Source organism: Marmota marmota, unplaced genomic scaffold, assembly GCF_001458135.2.
Source record: "Marmota marmota marmota unplaced genomic scaffold, marMar, whole genome shotgun sequence".
Lineage (NCBI taxonomy): Eukaryota > Metazoa > Chordata > Mammalia > Rodentia > Sciuridae > Marmota > Marmota marmota.
The window spans coordinates 6,841,022-6,858,535 of NW_025999982.1; the positions used below are offsets into that span (position 1 = coordinate 6,841,022).

At 39.1% G+C, this 17,514-nt stretch overlaps 1 protein-coding gene across 1 annotated transcript in view; it reads left to right on the plus strand.

Moving 5' to 3' along the window:
- Dnah8 (dynein axonemal heavy chain 8) overlaps positions 1-17,514 on the plus strand; it is a 280,498-nt gene that overhangs the window by 145,980 nt on the left and 117,004 nt on the right. The window contains exons 55-62 of the mRNA XM_015487349.2: positions 180-393; positions 3,610-3,719; positions 8,028-8,191; positions 9,192-9,384; positions 11,454-11,576; positions 12,976-13,106; positions 15,531-15,684; positions 16,992-17,156. Of these exons, the coding sequence (XP_015342835.2) occupies positions 180-393; positions 3,610-3,719; positions 8,028-8,191; positions 9,192-9,384; positions 11,454-11,576; positions 12,976-13,106; positions 15,531-15,684; positions 16,992-17,156 (1,254 nt within the window). The remainder of the gene's footprint in view (positions 1-179; positions 394-3,609; positions 3,720-8,027; positions 8,192-9,191; positions 9,385-11,453; positions 11,577-12,975; positions 13,107-15,530; positions 15,685-16,991; positions 17,157-17,514) is intronic.

The window sequence follows — 17,514 nt, forward strand, 5'->3', positions numbered from 1 at the left end:
CTGGGTGTAGGTTTCTGGGTGGGTCATTTAAGCCAAATTGCCTTGAAGATGATCATTGACAATCACAAACACTTCCTTGGTCAGAGTTGGGTGTTTTCTGCTGATCTCATCTGTACTATTTCATAGGAGCTATGGAGGAACATGATATGTTTCAAAAATATTACTGTGTGAAATTTCAGATAACTAATGAGATTGTACGACAGATGATGGAAATGGAAGGGATGTACAGCTTGGATAAGCCTGGAGACTTCACTACTATTGTTGATGTGCAGCTCATAGCCGCCATGATTCACCCCGGAGGTGGTCGAAATGACATTCCACAGCGCTTAAAAAGACAATTCACTGTGTTTAACTGCACGTTGCCTTCAAATAATTCAATAGACAAAATTTTTGGTATGAATATTTTTGGTGTTTGGTTTTTTACTACATTGAGTAATTGATATAAACCATGCAAAATGTGAAGAGCTAAGGAGACTCTGTTTAAAATAGGGTTTACGTTTCTGAAATGGAAAGCTAAATACCAGGAAAGAGGGATTCAGTATTAAGAAGATGGCTCATGTCTGTAGCCTAGTCTAAGACCCAGAGATATTTAGAAATAGCCTGTGGGAGGTTTGACACTGGAGGTAAGGGGAGCTTTGTGTTTTTGTTTTCTTGACATGGCTAATGGGAAAATTGGGGTGAATGAATGACACTATATCCACACCCATCCCAAGTTAATAATAGCATGTCAAAACAAAGGTAGCATTTTGATATGTTAATGAAAATAAGATTTTTTTTTGACACCAAGTTTAGGCACACATAAATTGTACTATCAAACTTTATGTACCTGCAAAAGAACAGACTCATACATAGACTTCACAGAGCAAGTACTGCAGACCTGAAGAGGAAGAGAAAACTTTCCATAAGCAGTACTGGAAAAGTTAGTAATTGAAATTGGACTCCCTGCCTCACACGAACCACAAAATCAGATGCTCGTGGATTTATTAAGGACCTCAAGGCAAAGCTATAAAGTGTTTGGAAAAAAAAATACAGGGAAATATCTGTATGACTTCTAAGCAGGAAAGGGCTTCTTTTTTTCTTTTGCATTTTAAAAATTTGTTCTAATTAGTTATACATGACACTAGAATGCATTTTGACATATCATACACAGGTGTACAATTTCTCATTCTTCTGGTTGTACATGGTGTAGAGTTACACTGGTCATGTAATCATATGTGCATCTAAGGTAAAAACGTCTGATTCAATCCTGGTGGGACTGCAAATTGGAGCAACCACTATGGAACACAGTATGGAGATTCCTCAGAAAACTTGGAATGGAACCACCATTTGACCCAGCTATCTCACTCTTCAGTTTATATCCAAAGGACTTAAAATCAGCATACTACAGTGACACAGCCACATAAATGATTATAGCAGCTCAATTCACAATAGCTAAACTATGAAACCAATCTAGGTGCCCTGCAACAGATGAATGGATAAAGAAATTGTGGTGTATATACACAATGGAATATTACTCAGCCTTAAAGAAGAATGAAATTATGGCATTTGCTGGTAAATGGATGGAGCTGGAGAATATCATGCTAAGCAAAATAAGCCAATCCTCAAACAACCAAAGGCTGAATGTTTTTTTCTGATACAGATGCTAATCCTCAATAAGGGGGGAGGCGGGGACTAGGGAAGAATAGAGGTACTTTGGATTAGACAGAGTGAAGTGAAGGAAGAGAAGAGAGGCTGGGGGTAGGAATGATAGGAAAGGACTTCTTAAATAGGCTGAGTGCAAAAACAAAGGAACAAAAGTAAAAATTTTTAAACTGAAGAGCTAAACTGAAGAGCTTCTATTCATTTGAACAGTGCCCTTCAAAGAATGAAAATACAAACCTCAAAGTGTAACAAAATAATTTTTAACACATACAATAACAAAAAAATTAGTATTCTGAATATTTAGAGAAATTGTATGAAACAATCAGGGAAGCCAACAACCTAATGTCAAAATGTGCACAGCCCGAGACCCTTGGAAGAGAGGCAGCTAAAGTGGCCGATAAACAAATGCAGAGGTGGCTAACCATCACATATGGAAACAGACAGACTTGAAATGCCATTTTTTACCCACTAGATTTGCTGCATTGAGAAATTCTGACAAAATCAAGTGTTGATGAGACTGTGAAGTCAACTGGAACTCCCATCCCCTGCGGTGGAGGTGCAGAGGGTCACAGCCCTTTGGATGACAATTGGCATTGTTACTGGTGAAGAAGAACATGCACATCCCATGCATGCTTTTCGAATCTCCTTTAAGAAGCCCTTTCCTACCCAGGCACCACAGAGATTCCCTTGGATTTTTCTTTTTTCCAAACATTATATTGTTTTGCCTTCGGTATTTAGGTTCTCTATCCTTGTGGGGTTGATTTTGCTCTCTACGCCAGAAAACGTATACAGGAATGCTCATGGAAAGGTGGTGTTCATGACAGTAAAACCTTGAAATAACCCAAATATGTATTGCCAGTAAAATTGCATAAATAAACTTGTGGCAAAGACTAATGGTGTGGTGAGGCTCAGAGGAGTTAAGTAACCGTCCTGCCAGAGCCTTTGGGCTAGTGCACGGCAGAAGTGTGTGCTCGCCCCTGTTTTCTGATTCCAAATTCTATGCTTCTTATTATGCACCTGTCCTACAGGAAGGTAGATATCTAGAATATAGTATTTCAGGAAGCAAAAAGGTCTTATGGGCATCTAGAACAACCAACCGTGACCTTGGAGGGAAAATTTGTGTCTCTTGAAGACAACTCTTCCTCCATCGATGTGAATGAGATCCAGTTGCTTTAGGACTCACTGCCCTTCATAAGCCTGTTCTATATCTCTGAATATGTTACCCATGTTCGTATTCCTCTGAAAACCTGAACACCTTACCACCCACACTCACTGGAGAGAAGTGAAGCAAGTCTCTTTTTGCAGTCCAAACCAAAGGCATTTTGAGTCTTTAAGAATAGTCTACAAACCCGCAGGTTACTCCTTCCCCAGGGTGATGATGTCAGGAGACTGTCACCGAGCTGGGTGTTCCTTAGGAATGGCTAGGAGCCCAGCGTGGGCCAGAGTAGAGTGTTGACTGACTGCCAATCAGGAGATCTGGGTCCTAATTTCAGCTCAGTCAACAACCAACCCATGTGACCTTAAATGATTTCCTTTTCCTGTCTGGGCTCCGTCTCCTGTCTAAGATGTGGGAGTCATCAGTGAGCTTTTTCAAGCTCTCGGCTTAATGCTGATTCACAGACTCCGGAGCCAGCCTGTCTGGGTTCACACCTCAGAATGGCCAGCGTTCAAGCTGGGTCCTGTAAGAAAGTTGCTAGGCTTGTGGGGATGCTCCTCCTCCTCCTCCTCATAATATCTGCCTCATATCCTTTCTCATGGGGTGTTGGGAGGATGGAATGAGTTAATGCAGACAATATGCTCATCACTAAGCATGGCCGGGCCACTGCTGGTTCTGTCGTAGCGGGTCCCGTGGGAGAAATCCTTAACATCCCCAGCTAAGTCCATCTTGTAATGATTTATTCACTGGGATAAACATGTACCTTGTCATCTTTTTGCAAACTCGTATCTTCAATCTTGTTTATTTTTCAGGAATTATTGGCTGTGGATACTTTGATCCTTGTAGAAAGTTCAGACCTGAAATATGTGAGATGATCATACAGTTGGTCTCAGCGGGCAGAGTGTTGTGGCAGTGGACTAAGGTATAGGATGCTTCCTTATCCATAGTTTTTTTTTTTTTTTTTAAGTCAGATCTTCTAGGAAAGACAAATTAGCTGCTCACATTAATTAATGAATGACCCCTTTTCCTTCCGGGTGGCAAGTGTTCTAACCTGAATGATACTTTTCCTATGAGCAAAACATCACTATAAGCCACACACGACATCCCAGATAAAGTAGAATTTTGCCAAAACAAGAATGCTGCTTTTCCACCTGTCGCTCTGATTTGTATTTGATACCTGCATTTCAAGATATTCTCAGCTGCCTAAGACTTGTAGTCTAGCCTGTGCATTTCTTGGAGATGCATCTTGTGTTACTAAGTGAATGGAAGTGTTCTTGATGAAATAGGCAAGTTTTTAATCCACAAGTCAGTGCCCTATGGAAATCTTGGCAAGTCTGTGTTACCAGGTAACCAAAGGCAGTACCCACAAAAAGACCAATAAGTGCAGGTTTGAGATTTAAAAAAATGAGGTTAGTATATTTGCCCAAAAATTGGTATAAGCAATTGTTGTTTTAGTTTGTTATGTGTTCATGAAGCCAGTTGAACACATCAGACAGATGTGAAAACCTGGAGTCAGTCATGCTTTCAGATTCCTGGGTGGCCTGGGGGAGTTCTGGATACAGAAGGATCAGAAAAGGAGTTGGGTGTTTCCTGTGAAATGCCCTTCCACTCAGTCTCCTTCAGCGATCAGATCCTGATACTGGGCCCTGTTCTTTGTTCACACAGGGCCTTTGCACATGCTGTTCTCTTCTTCTAAAAAAACTGAAAAGTGAATGCCAGGGTCTGTGAGTGTCTGAGATGATTTTCTTTTCCACAAGGCCATTTTTTCAATTGAATGTGCTTATATGCATAGTTTTCTGAAGAGCTTGGGCCTTCCCACTGTCTCTGCATCAGTGTCCTTTGTCATCAGGTTTCCTGGCTCCACTTCCTCACTGCTCACTACCACTTGAACCCATTTTGCACAAGCTTTCATTCCCACTGTTTGAATCAAGGTCCCCAAAGACCTCCATCTTGCCAAGTTCAATTTTCTTCTTCTTCATATTTGGCTTGTTAGGAGCTTTGGATGTAAATGATCCTCTAAAATACTTCCTTCCCTTGGCTTCACAGGGTCCCCATACTCTTGTTCTTCCTCCTATCTCACCAGCTACCTCTTCTTGTCTCTGGATCCTTAAATGTTCCTGGTCTCACTTTGGGGGGTGTGGAGGGGTCTCCTCTGTCTGCATCTTTCCTTAGATGGTCTCATCCAGCTCCAGGGCTTTTAACACCATCTCCATGCTGATGACTTCAAACTCAGCACCTCCACCCTAGGCCTCTCTGGTTGGCTCTGGACTGATTTCTAACTCACATTAAAAGGATCATCCTTTGGATTTTTGCCTCTTAGTTAACAGCAACATCGGGTGTCCTGCTTCTCACGCTGAAACAGGGGGCACCATCCTTGGTTTGTCTGTCTTGCTGCCTACATTCTCTTCATTAGCAAATCTCAGTGGCCTCTCCATTGAAATATATCCCAAAGCCACATGCTCCTCCCCGTTGCACCAGGACATCTGAGAGACACTTCCCTTGCCCATGCTCTGGACCTGCAGGAGGTTCCTAACCAGCTTCTGTGCCTTCTTCTTGCCCCTTTGAGTCTGTTCTTTACACTGTCCTAGAATTATATTTTGCAAAAGTAAATCGGAGCCAGGCGTGGTGGTGCACGCCTGTGATTGTAGCAACTTGGGAGGCTGAGGCAGGAAGATCTTGAGTTCAAACCCAGCCTCAGCAATTTACTGAGGCCCTAGGACACTCAGTAAGGTCCTGTCTCTAACAAAAAGGGCCGGGGATGTGGCTTGGTGGTTAAGTGCCCCTGGGTTCAATCGCTGGTTTCAAAAAACAAANGTTTTGAACAGCCAACAATAAAAAATTAAAAAAAAAAAAAGAAAACATGTACATACAATTTTTAAAAGTAGACTATTTATATATATCAAAATGTAGATAACGGTTATCATTGAATAATAGAGTTAGAGATAATTTTTAACTTTCTACTTTTTTATCAATGTTTTGATTTTTTAAAGCTTTTGCTTACATGGCTCTTCTCCTATGTATGTACCTAGCATAATTCTCAATTTATTTTAAAAATAAATGTCATGCTCTTATTAAAAAAAAAATAATAATTGGCTCATCTGAGCTGGCCTCTGCTTAGCTCTCCTCCCCTACCACTCTTCCCATGGTCCTTGACCTCTCCAGGGTTCTCGCATGGCTGAATCCTTATTCTTTGTCTTGCTCGTTCTAGTCATTCTTACCTTCAGAGGGACTTTATTCAGTGTTTTGCTGCCTGCGTCTCCCGCCAGTCATTATTGGTCTCCTGGACCAACTTTTTAAAATTTAACCATTGCTTTTATCATTATTATCTATTTTTTATGAATGTTTCCATCTCCTGTGTATTGCCAGGCCCCTCACTAGAATGGAATCTTTATTGATGGTGGAGGACTTAGCTGTTCTGTTAACTGTGCTGTGGGGGTCTTCGTTCAGAGTGAATCTTTCTCCCTTCAGCTCCCCCAAATAAGCAGCTTTGTGTCTTTGCTTCGCATCTTCCATCTTCACAGAGTACTCTTTGGATCTGTTCTTGCCTTGCACAGCTCCCCACCTTTCTCTTACTTTATATAGCTTGAAAGCAGAAGCAGGGGAGAAAAGGAGACAAGAAAACTGAAGGGGAGCCAGGGCATGGTGGCCCAAGCCTGTAATCCCAGCAGCTGGGGAGGCTGAGGCAGGAGCCTCAGCAACTCAGCAAGGCTCTAAGCAACTCAGCAAGGCTCTAAGCGACTCAGCCAGACCCTATTTCTAAATAAAATACATAAAAGGGCTGGGGAGTGACTTGGTGGTTAAGCGCTCCTGGGTTCAATCCCTGGTATCAAAAAAAAAAAAAAAAAAAAAAAAATACCCACCAGAAACCAAAGAGATAGTGAAGCGAAAGAAAAAAGCAGATTTATAAATAAAGAGAAGAGGGAAAGAAAGGAGCTTTAAAAAACATACAAAACAAGTTCTTTTTATAGATGACTTCACTTGCCAATAGCAGCCACTCTAGCTACAGTCTCACCATGCTAAATAAGTAAATAAATAAATAAATAAGCAAGCGGCATCTATACAACCTTACCCCTCTGGGTATTTTTTACATATTTATAGTATAAATGTGTGTTTTATATTTTAGGGGGTAGAATGAATATTTTATCTTACAGTGGAACTGAGCAAAGAGGGAAATTGAAAGGTGATAGATAAAATAACCCTTTTTCATCTTGCTGAGCCTCCTGCTGTTTTAACTGGTACTGTGAATTAGCCTGCAAAAATTACTCTATGAACTCAATAGAGCACTTTCTCAGTATAGAAAGGGGTTATTCTATGAACAGGTACTGCAGAGAGCATTTGCTTTCCTGCATTAATGGTGTGGGGAGTTTGCTTTGTGTCACCCGAATGGTGGTGGTTTTTACTTTCAAAGACGATGGTGATGATATCAATTATGACCTTCGCACACGGCAAGCCTCCAGTGCGCCCCTTCACTGGCACCTCTCTGGGCAAGAATGTGTTGTTGTTATAGCTTTGTTTTTTTATATCCTAGAAGTTGGTACAAACAGCAAATAAATTAGCTGAATACTCTATCTGTGCTTGCACACTAAAAACAGAAAACCACCTCTAACAGGTGCATGTCCGTCTTGCCTGTCAACTGATTATAGCAATCTGAGTATAGGAGGGATATTGATTGAATTGGGTACCCACAGCAAAATCCAGGTTATGATACAGAAACATATGTATGGAAATCCGAATGCATTGAGAACTTTAATCAAAGCAGGATATGGAAGACAGTCATTATTGACTTTGGAAGTGCACATTGATTATTTTTACCTGCAAGATGACCAGCTGGTGTTCAGTTATTTGGTTATGATATATTTCCATATATATACATGAGTAAGATTAACCATGATTAGAGGTGATTTTTCCCACAGCTCACATAGTTCTTAAGAATTCAGGGGAAAATGAACGTCTCAAAGCTGACTAACAGTGGGAGAACAAGGCTTTGGAATCAGCATCCAGTGCATTATTTTGAATCCATCCTGTTGAAGGGCTGGATGATCTTTTAAATTCCGCTGGTTTATTTATGGTGTGGTTTTGCCTGTCATTGCTGTGACAAAAATATGAACTTGATTTATTTGCTCAGCCTATTTTATCTAAAATAGGATTTGTGAGATAGAAATAGTTCCCAAAACAGTTCTACTTTTAGTGTCTGAAAACTAATTGAGAATATTAATTTTTTTTCCACTAGGCGAAGATGCTGCCAACTCCTTCTAAATTTCATTATATCTTTAATCTCCGAGATCTTTCCAGGATTTGGCAAGGAATGTTAACAATAAAAGCTGAGGAGTGTAACTCAATGACTGTTCTCATGTCACTTTTCAAACACGAGTGCAACAGAGTAATTGCAGACAGGTGACTATTACAGCCCCTTGAGTTAAATTTTTTTTTTTTTTATTGTACCAGGGATTGAACTCAGGGGCACTCGACCACTGAGCCACATTCCCAGCCCTATTTTGTATTTTATTTAGTCTCACTGAGTTGCTTAGGTCCTCACTTTTGCTGAGGCTGGCTTTGAAGTTGTGATCCTCCTACCTCAGCCTCCCTACTGCTGGGATTACAGGCGTGCACCACCGTGCTAGGCTCAGCACTTGAGTTCAAATGTGCAACCTGAGATGTTTATGTGAGCACAATAATTCTTGTATTTATCTACTCAGATCAGCTGAATAGTGCCTCCCGTCTCAATGTCTTTTATAAGGCATTGATGTCCTTTTCTACCTGGGGTCACCTTAAATAAAATGCTCTGCCAATTTGTGAGTTTGGTACTGCAACAGGACATCTTTATACATCACCACATCATCAGAGTGTTGATAAAACTCAGCAGCACACTCTCGTCATGTGGTGAGCTCCATGTAGGTTTTGCCTGGTGAAATCTGGTTTCAGTCATCTTTGAGCCTCCGTCTCCTCATCTTCAATATGTGAGTGATAATGCCAGTCTCACAAAGTTGAAGGGTGTACCACAGTGTCTCCTGCAGGGGTGGTGCTTGTCAAATGCTAGCTCCCCTTCTTCCTTTCTTCCTCTGTGATACTGTGAGTTTGAAAAGGACCTTTATGCAATGTGTGTCCCCTAACCCAGAAAGAGGACACTCACCTGCCACTGACCATCTTGTCTGCACTCCAATTTTAGGATCCACAGATGTCACCTGAGTGATTCATCTGTGTTTCCTATAAGCAGTAATTGTCTTAATGGAGTTGTGTCCTTCTTGTCCAAATGTGGGACATGGTGTTTCCCTGTCTTGATGTGAGGAAGGTGCAGAATTGGGCCTGCGAGCAGGTGGAGGGAGGCTGAGACTACATTCACCTTGATAAGATGCTTTCACATTTTTTTATTCTTACTAGTACATTTTCCTTTCAGATTTATAAATCCTGAAGATGAACATTGGTTCAACGTACAACTTATTCGTGCTGTTGAAGAAAATATTAGCCCCGAAGCGGCATCATCTATTTTGCCTGAACCATACTTTGTAGATTTTCTTCGTGACATGCCTGAACCAACCGGCGATGAGCCTGAAGACACTGTATTTGAAGTACCCAAAATCTATGAATTGGTATTCATTTCCATCTTGCTCTCTTTTTAAAATTTACATCTCTTTTAAAATTTTTCAAATTTTTTATTTGTTCTTTTTAGATATGCATGACAGCATATTTTGGCATATTATACATACACAGAGTATAACTTATTCTAATAGGATCCCATTATTTTGGTTGAACATGATGTGGAGTTTACTGTGGTAAATTCATATTTGAACCTAGGAAAGCTATGTGAGATTCATCCACTGTCTTTCCTATTCTTATCCCCACTCCCTTCCCTTCATTTCCCTTTGTCTAATCCACTGAACAAATTTCCATCTCTTAAAAGAGTTTTTGGATCACTCATCTCACTGGTTATTTCCCTCTGTACCTAAATCCACCATTGAATTACTGTAACTTCTAAATAATCGATGTGCAGGGATTGGTATGCACCAACTAAAAGTTTCTTTCAAAGAAATCTAGAAACAATCTTACAAAGCCAAATGTAAGACAACTGTGCTTATTATCAACACTTTAATTAATATTGCTTTGAACATCTCAATAATGCAACACAATTAAAATAGATGTTAAATTAATAATATTTAAAATTAATAGTTAAAAATAGACATTACTACCAGGTAGGGAAGAAAACCCAAATTATTGGCAGATGACAGGATTATCTAATTATATAATCCAAGAAGATTTTGAATGTGTTTTAACTAGTAAGAATTCAGTTAGTTGATCGAGTGTTACATAAATATGAAACTTGATAACTGTGCTCCAACAGGGGTTGGCTAATTAGCCAGTCTTGCCAGCTGCCTGTTTTTATTAGGCTTGTGAGCTAAGAGGAGTTTTTATACTTTTCAATGGTTAGGAAAAAAAATCAAAAGAAGAATAATATTGTGTGACACATGAAAACTACATGGAATTCAAAGTTTGGTATTCCTAAATGAAGTTTTATTGGCACACAGCCATACCCATTTGTTCATATATGACCTGGGGCTGCTTTTGCCCTGTGAAGGCAGAGTGGAGTGGTCGCAGTAGAGATTGCATGGGCTGCAAAGCCTAAGATATTTATCATCCTGCCCCTTACAGAAAGTTTGCCAGCCCTTGCCAACAATTACGGGGTAGAAAATATAACTTGAAAGTCTTTTTTTTTTTTTAATTCAACAGCAACAATTCCAAGAATAAAACTTGACTAAATGGAAAACACAACATATGTCATTCTTCATATATATATATATGTGTGTGTGTGTGTATGTGTGTGTGTATTTTTAATGGAACTCAAAACAAGATTCCAAAGGGATTTCAAAACAAAACAAAACGAGGTCACTTAACAAAGTAATTCTGAAGTACATTATAGAGCAAAGAAGTCAACTGGAAGGAATAATTTGAAAAAGTGGGTGAGTTTTTACTTTGGAATATCAAAGACTTGTGTAAAAGTATATATTTTAAAGGTAATAAACAGTATTAAAAGACAGATACAATGAGACAATTTATGCTATATTCCATTGTTAATTAGCTGGTGCTATGTCTCTTGAAGGGAAACGTCAGAAATAATTTCATACTGGAAACCAACTAATTTGGTTAGGTCTCAGGCCTCTGAACATGAAAATAATTAAAAGTAGACTAACAAGTGGCCAATCCTTGGATGTCCACAAAGTTTAAATTTTTTAAAAAAATAATTACTTTTGACATGTATGATTACACTAGTGGAGTGACTCTGAACCATGAACAGCCAGAGGAATGGGAAGTTATGCTCCTTTGTATATTATATGTCAAAATGCATCCTACTGTAAAATAAATGAATTAATTAATAAAAAAGAATTAAAAAATAATAATAGAAGGAGATCAGTAGAGCAGAGCTATGATCAGGGAGAGGGAGGAGGGGAAAGAAAAGGTAGGTACTGGGGAATGAAATTGATCAAATTATTTTAAGTGCCTGTACAAATATGACATAATGAATTCTACTATTATATACAATTATGTACCAATAAAAATAAGTTTAAATATAAAAAATAAATAACTACTTTTGAGTGTCTTTATAATTATGACTTTAAAAATATGTGTATCTTAATTACGATTTTCTCTCTCTCCCCACCTATAGATACCATCATATGAATTTCTGGCTGAGAAGCTGCAGTTTTACCAGAGGCAGTTCAACGAAATCATTAGAGGAACTTCTCTTGACCTGGTGTTTTTTAAAGATGCAATGACTCATCTAATTAAGGTTCTAGCTGTGGATTATTTCCTGATATGATTAGGTGGTGTCAAAGCTTAGCACATTTCATAGGTAAACTTATTAGGAGGATAAATTTATAAGGTAGGATATGGACGGGTATACAAAGGTTGGGTCAGTGAAACTGAGTCTGAATAAGAAACTCCGTGTTTGAATCAGCAGCTGTTTTTAAGGGCAGATTCATGGTTTTTGTGTTTGGAGCTTTGGGCAGCCCGAGTCAAAGAGCTTTACCTTCCAAAAGAGGAAGCCGGAGAACCTGGGAAGAAATAGTCCCTCCTTGAATTCTTTGGTGATACCAGGGGAATCTTGTTCACCATGGAGGAAAAGACGAGGTGCGACAAAGTGCCTACGGATTATGAATAGACGGATTGGGAAGGAGTGAGGCAGGTGTGCAGGACCCATGAGGGAATTGGTTAATGGAAAAGGAGTTCTTCCAAGAAGCGATGTCATGGAGCGGGGAAAGTTGATCAAGAGGAGTCAGAGCTGGTGAAATCCCATGTGTGCTAAGGTTGCTTCCACATTCATGCATCCACCCCCTTGGAGGCCTGAGAGCCTGTTCTAGAGCAGCATCACAGAAGGGATTAGCATGTTTCCAGATCTATTATAGGAATAGATACCAATGGGCCATTAGTGATCTGCCACCTGAAAAATGTGCATTGAAAAAAACATGATTTTAATGACACTAATGGATTTAGTGATCCAACCTAGACTCTTAAAAAGTGATATTAACATAAATGACAGCCTTTTAGCAATGTCTTCCAATGGCCCATGTGAGATTTGAACCACCATTTGATTCTAATCCTCATTAAGGGAGTCAATTATAGAAAGCAACACAAGACTGAAGACTGCCTCTAAATCTTTTTCTACAAACATGACTCTACCTCCACTGTAGGTAGAAGTTGGTGCTTTTTTAAATGTATAGTTGGCAGAGATCTGATAGAGGCAGTATTGGTTGTAGACACAGGTGTCCACAAGATTCAGTACATCAGACTTTTCACATCTTCTAAAGATTGGGAAGAGCAACTTCATCATCCATGGAGTCTAAAAATAATAAAATTACAAACACACACCCAGAAGAGTTGGCAAATAGAAGAGAGTAAAACCATTTGTCCTGTTTTTTCATGATGCAAATAGATGGGCAAAGAAAGAATTTGAGTTGGATAAATAAACATGAAACTTTAATTTTTACAATTCCAAGATGGTAAGATTGTTTTAAAATGAAATTCAAAACAAGATTCCAAAGGGATTTTTTAATAATTTTTTTCTGTTATAAGGAAAAAAATCTAATGTAGTCTAGAAACAAATCAAATGTTGGAGCCCTACAGTGCAAGAGAATGTAAATATTTGCATCCTTTGTTTCTAATATATATATTTTAAAATTTCAAAACAGATTTCACGTGTAATTCGAACTTCATGTGGAAATGCATTGTTGGTAGGTGTTGGTGGTTCAGGAAAACAAAGTCTTTCAAGATTGGCCTCTTTTATAGCTGGATATCAAATATTCCAGATAACATTAACCAGGTAGGGTAAAGCAAAAAAATTGACTATGGTTTTCAGTAGTTAATTTCTTTTAAAAAAAAATTTGTAGTTGTGTAAGGACAGCATACCTTTATTTTATTTGTTTATTTTTATGTGGTGCAAAGGATGGAACCCAGTGCCTCACACACGCTAGGCAAGTGCTCTGCCACTGAGCTACAGCCCCAGCCCTCACTAGTTAATTTCTTTCCTTTTTTTAAAAAATATTCTTTTTCTTAATTTTTTTAAGTTGTTGATAGACCTTTATTTTATTTATTTATACATGATGCTGAGAATCCAACTTAGTGCTTCACACATGCCAGGCAAGTGTGCTACCACTGAGCCACAGCTCCAGCCCTCACTGGTTAACTTCTATGGAGTTAAATGTCTAATATTTTTAAAAAATGCAGAAGTCATTTTTATATATTTATTTTTTAGTTATAGATGGACATAATACCTTTATTTATTTATTTATTTTTATGTGGTGCTGAGGATCGAACCCAGGGCCTCGCATGTGCTAGGCGAGCGCTCTACCGCTGAGCCTCACCCAGCCCACAGAAGTTATTTTTAAATTATGCTTTTAGTTAAGTATTATCTATACAAGGGAACATATACAAATCATGGGTGTCACAAAGGACACCTAGCCAGCCTACAGACAAAGAAATATAATAATCCTTGTACCCGGAAACATTCCTTTGTCTTTCAGTGATTACCACCCCAAGGATGATCTCGATGGTTAGTTTTGCCTGATTTTGAACTTTTGGGTCATACAGGATTTGCTCCTTTACTACCCATTGCTATTCTTATACTATGTGAGATTTATCCATGATGCTGTATGTAGCCATGGTTTGTTCATTCTTGTTAATATATGTAATCTTCTACTTTATCCCGAATCACCACTTTCCTTTTATCCATTACACAGTTTATAATATTTGGTTTTTGACAGATGGAGCTGCTATGAGTGTTCTTATACACGTGTAAGCATACACCTACGGGTAATATAGCTGGATCTAGATTATGCATATATTCAGCTTTAGGATCTCTGTGTTAGTCAGCTTTTCATTGCTGTGACCAAAATGCCTGACAAGGACAAAGGAGGAAAAGTTTATTTGGCTCATGATTTCAGAGCTTTAGTCCATGGTGGGCCAACTCCATTGCTCTGGGTCCACAGTGAGGCAGCCATCATGGTGGAAGGGCACAGTGGAGGATCCCTGCTCCATGCATGGCAGCCAGGAAACAGGGGAAGGGAACCACAGGGAAGATGTATCTTTCCAGGGCCCACCCCCAGTGACATACCTCCTCCAGCTATGCCCCACGTGCCTCCAGGTATCACCCAGTCCATCCATTCAGACTAAGATAAGTTGATAGATGACCTCTCTCACAATCTAATCATTTCACCTCTGAATATTCCTGCATTGATATAAGAGCTTTGGGGGAACATCTTATATCCAAACCATAAAAATCTGCAAAGGAGTTTTCCAAAGTGGTTGTACCAGTTTACATTTCCATCAACAGTTTGCATAGGTTTCCATTGCTCCACATCCTTACTCACCCTTGGCATTGTGTATCTTTTTCATATTAGAAATTCTGGTGTGTGGTTTCAGTTTGGCATTTCCCAAATGATTACTAGTGTGTATCACTTTTTCATCTCTTGTTGGCCATTTGGATAATCTTTTTTATGAAATGCCTGTTTAAGCCATTTGCTCATTTTTAAAAATTGGTTTTTTTCTTTTTCTTTTTTATTTGTTCTAATTAGTTATACATGGCAGTAGAATGCATGTTGATACTTCATATATAAATGGAGTATAACTTCTCATTCTTCTGGTTGTATATGGTGTAGAGTCTCTGGTCATGTAATCATATGTGCACGTAGGGTAATAATGTCCTATTCATTCTACTCTCCTTCCTACCCGCTGTCCACTACCCTCCCTTCACTCCACTCTGTCTAATCCAAAGTACCTCTATTCATCCCTAGCCTCTAGCTCCACTTTATTGTGAAATAGTATCTGCATATCAGAGAAAACATAAAAAAAATGGTCAGTGATTTTTTTTCTCTTATTGATTGTTAGACATGCTTTATGTATTTTGGGTATAATTCCTTTGTAAGAGTGCATATTGCAAATATCTTCTCCAAATCATTGCTTTTTTACTCCCTTAGTGGATCTCACTTTCAATGAAAATTTATCAAAATTTTTGCCTTCATGTTTCATGTTCTTTGTGTTGTTGAAGAACCATTGTTTACCCCAAGGTCACAAAGAGATTCTCCTATGATTTCCTTCACATTTACAAATAAAACTTACCACTTTCACATTTAGAACTACAACCCACTTAGGATTTTGGTTTTGAGATAAATTATGGCTACACTCACATACATACATACACACATACACAATATATTTAATTTTAATTTCCTACCACTTCTATTTTTAGGTCTTACAATGTCAATAATCTAACAGATGACTTAAAAGCTTTGTACAAAGTTGCTGGTGCTGATGGAAAAGGAATTACCTTCATCTTTACTGACAATGATATAAAAGATGAGGCATTTCTAGAATACCTTAACAACTTGCTATCTTCAGGGGAGGTAGGTCTCAGGTGTAGAGAAAAAGCTCCTATTGTTAAAAAATGTGAATTATATTTATGTAGGAAAAGCAGCAACCCTTCATAAAGAAGTGGGGCCATTTATCACACATTCTTGAGAAATGAGATTTAGTCAATTTGCTGTAGTTTGTGCAAAATGAACTCTGCCTACCACAAGATTTTTTTTTTTTTTTTGTAGAATTTGTTCTATTTTAAGTATGGTTCTTCACTTGTCTCTTTAATCTTCAGTTTGATCCTCTCATTTATTTTAGGAGATGTAGCTATCCATCTATTTACTAGTATTGAACGGTTCAAAGAGTTCTGTTATCTGGAGGGGGGTGTTTGCTTCTGATACCACTTGTGTCAGCATTTCTGTGACCACTCGTGGCCTTGAAACTTCGTTAGAAGGACTCACGGCACTCGGCATGTAGTTCCACTCATAGCTAAGATTTGTCACAGCAGCACAGCAAGAATGCAGAGCTTGACCAGTAAGGAAAAAGACATCATGTGGGGTCAGGAGGAATCTATGGGCAGGCGTCCTGTGCTGCCTCCAGGAGGGCCATACGGGATGTGCTGTCCCCAGGATGAAGTTAAGGAACACATTTACTGTGTTTCTGCTTGGGGGAGCCTGTGAGAGACCCAGGGTCCAATGGCTTCACTAAGAGCTGGTCGTGTAGTCACTTCCTGGCTAACCGTGCATGCCAAAGTTCCAGACTCCCAGAAGGAAAGCAGGAGTTTACATCCCAGTGTTTGCATTCACAGTCCAGGCACAGTGGAACAGTCTTGCCAATTAGTAATGGAGGAGGCATTCCCAAAGTCAAGTTCTGAGAGACCAGCCAAGGGCCAGCCCCGCAAGCACACCACCTTTAACTCTGCCCTGCACAGTGGTGATGATACTCGTGCTTAATGGTGCAAGAGCTGGTTAAATATCTTGGAGCCAGATTTCAGAAGACTGACTAATCACTGGACCACTGAACATTTTAAGGAGTTGATCAGCTTGTTGGAGGACATGGTTTTTTATTTGTTTGGTTGGTTTTGGTTTTGGTACCAGGGTGCTTTACCACTGAACCACATCATGGTTTTTTGATGACATCCATTTACACACAGGGAAACAATTTGCTCTTATTAATAAAAAGATGCCTTGGTAATATCTGGCCAAACAGGTATTTGGATGCAGAAAGAAAATATGAAAAACGATGATGTGGGGGTGGGGAAGGACCAAACTTTGGCAGTATGGGGAACTCTTAAAATACGGAATGCAAAAAAAAAAAAATTAAAAATATGGAATGTTTTCTTATCTGCTCCACAAAGATCTCCAATTTGTTTGCACGGGATGAGATGGATGAAATCACCCAAGGACTAATATCTGTGATGAAACGGGAGCTGCCCCGCCACCCTCCTACCTTTGATAATCTGTATGAGTACTTCATTTCCAGATCCAGGAAGAACTTGCATGTTGTTCTCTGCTTCTCTCCAGTGAGTTTTCGTCTATTTTTCTTCTCTGTATGAGTTACTTATTTAAGTGTGCCTATACCGTCTATCTTCTCTGATGAGATATTTGCTCAGAAATTAACATTTGTTTCACTGAATTAAAAATGAATACTTTTGCCACCAATCTCCATTGATCAACATCTCATTACCAGCGTGATTGTTTAAAATAGTCACATTATTAGAAATTATTGCATAGCTTCCAATTTTCGTTAATTACCAAGAGACATTATTTTAATTGTAAGGAATTTGATGACACAATCTCCAAATCTCCAGCTATCCCTGCATAATAGACATACTGTCTAGGAAGCACTGACGTAGGTTTGAATATCTCTACTTCACTGTG